The 6,339-nt window shown below is 58.0% G+C and overlaps 1 protein-coding gene across 1 annotated transcript in view; it reads right to left on the reverse strand.

Annotated features, from left to right (window-relative positions):
* The window catches only part of ACAP3 (ArfGAP with coiled-coil, ankyrin repeat and PH domains 3), a 45,480-nt gene extending 43,145 nt beyond the window's left edge, over positions 1-2,335 (reverse strand). Inside the window, exon 1 of the mRNA XM_077788102.1 lies at positions 2,172-2,335. Within this exon, the coding sequence (XP_077644228.1) occupies positions 2,172-2,218 (47 nt within the window). The 5' untranslated portion in view covers positions 2,219-2,335. The remainder of the gene's footprint in view (positions 1-2,171) is intronic.
* Positions 2,336-6,339: the final 4,004 nt, after the last annotated feature.

The raw sequence follows: 6,339 nt of genomic DNA on the forward strand, positions 1-6,339 counted from the left end.
GTGAAGGCGTTTCCTGCCTCGCTCCCTGGCACAGCCCCGGATCCCGGGGCCGCTCCCTGCGCAATTCCAGGGAATTCCAGGGAATTCCACATGCCACCGGCGGAGCCCAGGCGCTCCCGTCCCCCCAAAAAACCCCAAAAATGACAAATCCGGCAGGGCAGCCTCAGCCACGGAACGCCGCGACGCTTCTGCACGGAGCCAATTCTACAAAAGCATTCAATGGTTGAGAAACCATTTCTAACCAAAACGCACGCTGCTTTGGGGTTTTTTGGGGTTTGTTTTTTTGGGTTTGTTTTTTTTTTTCCAATAAACACAAAGATTCCGAGAAGGAACAACACGAAACAGCTGCAGGAAGCAGAACCCCCCCAAAATAACTCCTTCCCCTGCACACACATGCAGCCCAGCTCGCTCCTGCTGCCTTTTGTCTGCATTTCACTCATGCAGGCGGCGGCAGCAGCAGCAGCAGCCCCGAGCCCCTCGGGACACGGAGCCGGGATGCTCCGGGCAGGGAACCGGGATTGCTCCGGGCAGGGAACCCGGATTGCTCCGGGCATGGAACCGGGATGCTCCTGGCAGAGAACCGGGATGCTCCGGGCACAGAGCCGGGATGCTCCGGGCATGGAACCGGGATTGCTCCGGGCATGGAACCGGGATTGCTCCGGGCAGGGAACCGGGATTGCTCCGGGCAGGGAACCGGGATTGCTCCGGGCAGGGAACCGGGATTGCTCCGGGCACAGAGCCGGGATGCTCCGGGCATGGAACCGGGATTGCTCCGGGCAGGGAACCGGGATTGCTCCGGGCAGGGAACCGGGATTACTCCGGGCAGGGAACCGGGATTACTCCGGGCATGGAACCGGGATTGCTCCGGGCATGGAACCGGGATTACTCCGGGCAGGGAACCGGGATTGCTCCGGGCAGGGAACCGGGATGCTCCGGGCAGGGAACCGGGATTGCTCCGGGCAGAGAACCGGGATGCTCCGGGCACGGAGCCGGGATTGCTCCGGGCAGGGAACCGGGATGCTCCGGGCATGGAACTGGGATTGCTCCGGGCAGGGAACCGGGATTGCTCCGGGCAGGGAACCGGGATGCTCCGGGCATGGAACCGGGATTGCTCCGGGCAGGGAACCGGGATGCTCCGGGCAGGGAACCGGGATTGCTCCGGGCACAGAGCCGGGATGCTCCGGGCAGGGAACCGGGATTGCTCCGGGGCACAGAGCCGGGATGCTCCGGGCAGGGAACCGGGATTGCTCCGGGGCACGGAGCCGGGATGCTCCGGGCAGGGAACCGGGATTGCTCCGGGCACAGAGCCGGGATGCTCCGGGCATGGAACCGGGATTGCTCCGGGCATGGAACCGGGATGCTCTGGGCTTGGAACCGGGATTGCTCCGGGCATGGAACCGGGATGCTCTGGGCTTGGAACCGGGATTGCTCCGGGCATGGAACCGGGATGCTCCGGGCACGGAGACGGGATGCTCCGGGCACACCGGAGCGGCAGCGCCCGGTGCGTGGCAGCTCCTTCCCCGCCAGCCCCGCAGTGGCCTGAGAAGGATGCGAGCACAGCCAAGCCGGAGCCTTTGTTGTCACAGCCCAGATTCCTCCCAGACCGCTAAAAAAAAAAAAAAAAATCCACCCTCCGAGAGACGGGAATGCGAGTGCACGGAAAATGAGCGTGTTCCACCGCCGCGGCTCCGCGGGGCACCGGCCCGGCCGAGCCCCGCGGGGGATGCGCGTTCCCAGCGGGATGCGGTGCTGGCGGATCCCGAATTGTTCGTCTGCCAAGCGCCCGAACGCGGCGGGGGTGCGGGACACGGAGGGATGCAGGGAAGGGAGGGCGCGGGGACGGGAAGCCGGGATGCGGGAGGGATGCGGGCACGGCAGGGAAGGGAGGGTGCGGGGACGGGAAGCCGGGATGCGGGAGGGATGCGGGCACGGCAGGGAAGGGAGGGCGCGGGGACGGGAAGCCGGGATGCGGGAGGGATGCGGGCACGGCAGGGCAACGCCTGCGGCCCGAGGCACCGCCGGCTGCCGGCTGAGCGAGCTGGGCCCCGGCTCCGGCCCTTCCCGGGCCCGCTCCCTCTGCCCGGGCGCGGCCCTGCCCGTGCTCCCGTCCCCCCCAGCCCCGGCACCGCCCCGGGCCCTTCCCGGGGCGGCCGCGGCGGCCCTGCGCTCACCGGAACCGGGGCGAGTCCTTGATGCACTCCTCGAACTCCACCGTCATCCTGCCGGCTCGGCCGCGCTGCGCTCAGCGGAGGAAGCGCATCGCCCGCCGGCCCCGCGGCAGCGCCCGCCCCCCGCGCCGGCCCGCCTCCTCCGCGGCACCGGCACCGGGGATGGCACCGGCACCGGCACCGGCACCGGCACCGGCCCGCCTCCCACGGCACCGGGGATAGCACCGGCACCGGCACCGGCACCGGCCCGCCTCCCACGGCACCGGGACCGGCCCGCCTCCCACGGCACCGGAGATAGCACCGGCACCGGCACCGGCCCGCCTCCCACGGCACCGGCACCGGCCCGCCTCCCACGGCACCGGGGATAGCGCCGGCACCGGCACCGGCACCGGCACCGGCCCGCCTCCCACGGCACCGGGGATAGCACCAGCACCGGCACCGGCCCGCCTCCCACGGCACCGGGGATAGCACCGGGACCGGCCCGCCTCCCACGGCACCGCCACGGAACCGGGGATAGCACCGGGAACAGCCCAGCCTCCCTCCCACGGAACCGGCACCGGCCCGCCTCCCGCAGTACCGGGGACAGCCCCGGGACAGCCCCGCCAGGCTCCGATCCGCCTCCGGCAGAGCCACGCACAGAACCGGCCCGGCTCCCGCACACCGGGCACGGCACGGCATGGCACGGACAGGGCAGGGACAGGGCACAGATATGGCACGGACACGGCACGGGCACAGCACGGACACGGCATGGACATGGCATGGACATGGCAGGGACAGGGCACGGACATGGCATGGACACGGCACGGACACGGCACAGACACGGCACAGACACGACATGGACATGCCACGGACATGGCAGGGACACGGCACGGACACGGCATGGACAGGGCACAGATATGGCACAGAAACGACATGGACATGGCACAGACAGAACGGACACGGCCCTGACCCCCTCCCACACACCGGACCCGGCCCTGGCCCCTCCGGCCACCCCCGGCCCCCAACCCGCACCCTGGGGCGCCTCCCCAGCGCCTCCCTGGGCAGCCCCGGCAGGAATTCCAGAACAGCTGGATTTCAGCTTTCCAACCCAAACCATTCCATGATTTCCAGAACGGCTGGATTTCAGCTTTCCAACCCAAACCATTCCATGATTTCCAGAACGGCTGGATTTCACCTTTCCAACCCAAACCATTCCATGATTTCCAGGCAGGATTTCCTGAATTTCAACTTTCCAATCCAAACCATTCCATGATTTCCAGAACGGCTGGATTTCAGCTTTCCAGCCCAAACCATTCCATGATTTCCAGGCAGGATTCCCTGAATTTCAACTTTCCAATCCAAACCATTCCATGATTTCCAGAACGGCTGGATTTCAGCTTTCCAGCCCAAACCATTCCATGATTTCCAGAAGAGATTAATTTCAACTTTCCAACCCACACCACTCCATGATTTCCAGAACGGCTGGATTTCAGTTTTCCAGCCCAAACTATTCCATGATTTCCAGAAGAGATTAATTTCAACTTTCCAACCCAAACCATTCCATGATTTCTAGGCAGGACTTCTAGAATTTCAGCTTTTCAATCCAAACCATTCCATGATTTCCAGGCAGGATTCCTAGGCAGGAAGAACAAACCCATTCCAAGGGTAAAATTCCATAACCAGCAGCAGGATTGGCACCCTCCTTAATCTAGTTTCTAATTTTCCACAGGCAGGGGATAAATCTGCAGGAATCACTGGGGAAAAGGAGCACATCTGCATTTTTGGGTCCAGCTGAACTGAACTCCATTGCCACAGGACAGGCAACAAAATGTGGTTTGGGCTAATTGAGGTTAATTAATCCTGATTTTCCGCCCACCCAGCACCACAGACACAGCAGCAGCAACCACATCGTGCACTGATGGTTTGGGGTGAACTTTCTGTGAACTGGGAGAAGGGCCCGACGTGGAAATCCCGTGGTTTAAGAAAATTCCACATCTGAATGGAAGCCACTAGTGAAGAACAGGACCAGGGGAGCCTGGCAGATGTCACAAGGAGGCCTCACCCAGCCATGGGCAGGAACAGGGATGAAATTTGATGTTTAATGCCATTTTTGCACACAAATTACAGCCAAATTTCACCTTTACACCAGGCTCTCATTTCCATCGGAGCTCCCAGAAATGAAATTTGATGTTTAATGCCATTTTTGCACACAAATCAACACCAAAATCCACCTCTAGACCAGGCTCTTGTAGCTAGACCTTGATTTGTCGGCCACAGCCAAGAGTGAGAGCAAAAATCTGAATTATTTAAGAGTTATCAGGGGCTGAAGTGTTCTGAGGAATTCAGGAGAAGGAATTAGCCCAGGAGAAGGAGCTCTTGTGGTTTGTTTTGAGAGGTTTCACAGAGGTCAAACCAACCCCTTCTTTTCCGTGGTGCCTTTTTGTGCTACCTAAAAACAGAGGCAGAATGCAAGAATGAAAATGAGGCAAAACAGACAAAACTCTGAAGAGAATAAAAATCAGTTCTGTTTATTGAAGGGCCTTCAGGTACATTTAGGGCAGATAAAACCTTCTAAAAAATGGACAGCAAGTCATAGTTTTTTATATTTTTATAAGTTTGGTCTATTTGCATATTGGGGGTGAATTTCCCAATTACAGCTTCAGGTAATGAAGGAATTTACCCCAAATTTGCTTCCCCCAGACTCATTTTTGTTTAACTTTTTTTGGGGCCCGAGGCAGTGAGGTGTCCTTGATTGCCAGGCCTGGAGAGGAATTGTGTCTGCCCAAAATGGGAAAGACAGTAAGTATACTGTACATAGAATTTAGATATATTAAAAATATAAAATATATAAATATATAAAAAGATAAAAATATATATTTATTATATTTTTGTAAAATATAGATTATTATAAAATATATAAATAAATATAGAAATATTAAAAGAACAGCCTGGCTGCCATTGTGTGCCTTGAAAGCTGCCTGGCTTTTGCCATTCAGAACAGATCTCAGACTTGCACGAGGGGAATTTTTCTCTCCAGGGATTTTTCTCTCCCCTTCCCTGCTTTCCCAACGAGCTGGATGCTTGTTTGTGCTGGTTTGAGGTTCTTGCTCATCCAGCTATTGCAGTTCAGTGTTTTAGGAGGAGTTTTAAATACAGATTACAGGCATTGAGAACATCTGCAGCCTTTGTGCTTTACCATTTTCTTGGTTTATTTTTGTCCCTGGCGCTGTTATTTCCTCTCAGCTGTTCCTGACACAGCTTTCCAGGCTCAACTGGATGGTTTGGGCTTGCCTGGAACTCCTGTGCTGGCAGGATTTGGGTTGGAAGAGACTTTAAAAATCATTCAATTCCCACCCCCTGCCATGGGCAGGGATCCCAGGGTGCTCCAGCCTGGCCCTGGCCACTTCCAGGGATCCAGGGGCAGCTGCTCTGGGAATTCCATGCCAAGGAAGCCATTCCCTGTGTCCTGTCATCTGTCCCTTGTCCCCAGTCCCTCTGCAGCTCTCCTGGAGCCCCTTTAGGTTCTGGAAGAGGTTCTGAGGTCTCTGTGGGGCCTTCTCCTCTCCAGGTTTTTAACATTCCCAGCTCTCCCAGCCTGGGAGCATCTCTTGTGGCCCCTGTTCTCTTAGCTGAAATCAATAGAACAACATTATTATTATTATTAATTTCTTTCATCCAGCTGAGCCACAGGCAGCACAGTTGGGGAGCTGAGGAGCATCCGAGGTGGAGCACGGGGCTCCAGAGGGGTTTGATGTTTGCACAACATCCCAGTTCCCATCAGCACATCCCAGTTCCCATCAGCACATCCCCAGCTCCCGTGATCACATCCCAGAACTCCATGAGCACTTCCTGAGAAAATCCCACATCCCAGATCCCCATGAGCACATCCCGAGCACATCCCAGATCCCCATGAACACAACTCGAGCACATCCCAGAACTTCATGAGCGCATCCTGAGCCCATCCCAGATCCCTATGAGCACATCCCAGATCCCCATGAGCACATCCCAAGCATATCCCAGATTCCCATGAGCACATCCTGAGAAAATCCCACATCCCAGATCCCCATGAGCACATCCTGAGAACATCCCAGATCCCCATGAACACAACTCGGGCACATCCCAGAACTCCATGAACACATCCCGAGCCCATCCCAGATCCCCATGAGCACATCCCAAGCATATCCCAGATTCC

The sequence above is a fragment of the Lonchura striata genome, chromosome 24 (genome assembly GCF_046129695.1).
Source record: "Lonchura striata isolate bLonStr1 chromosome 24, bLonStr1.mat, whole genome shotgun sequence".
Lineage (NCBI taxonomy): Eukaryota > Metazoa > Chordata > Aves > Passeriformes > Estrildidae > Lonchura > Lonchura striata.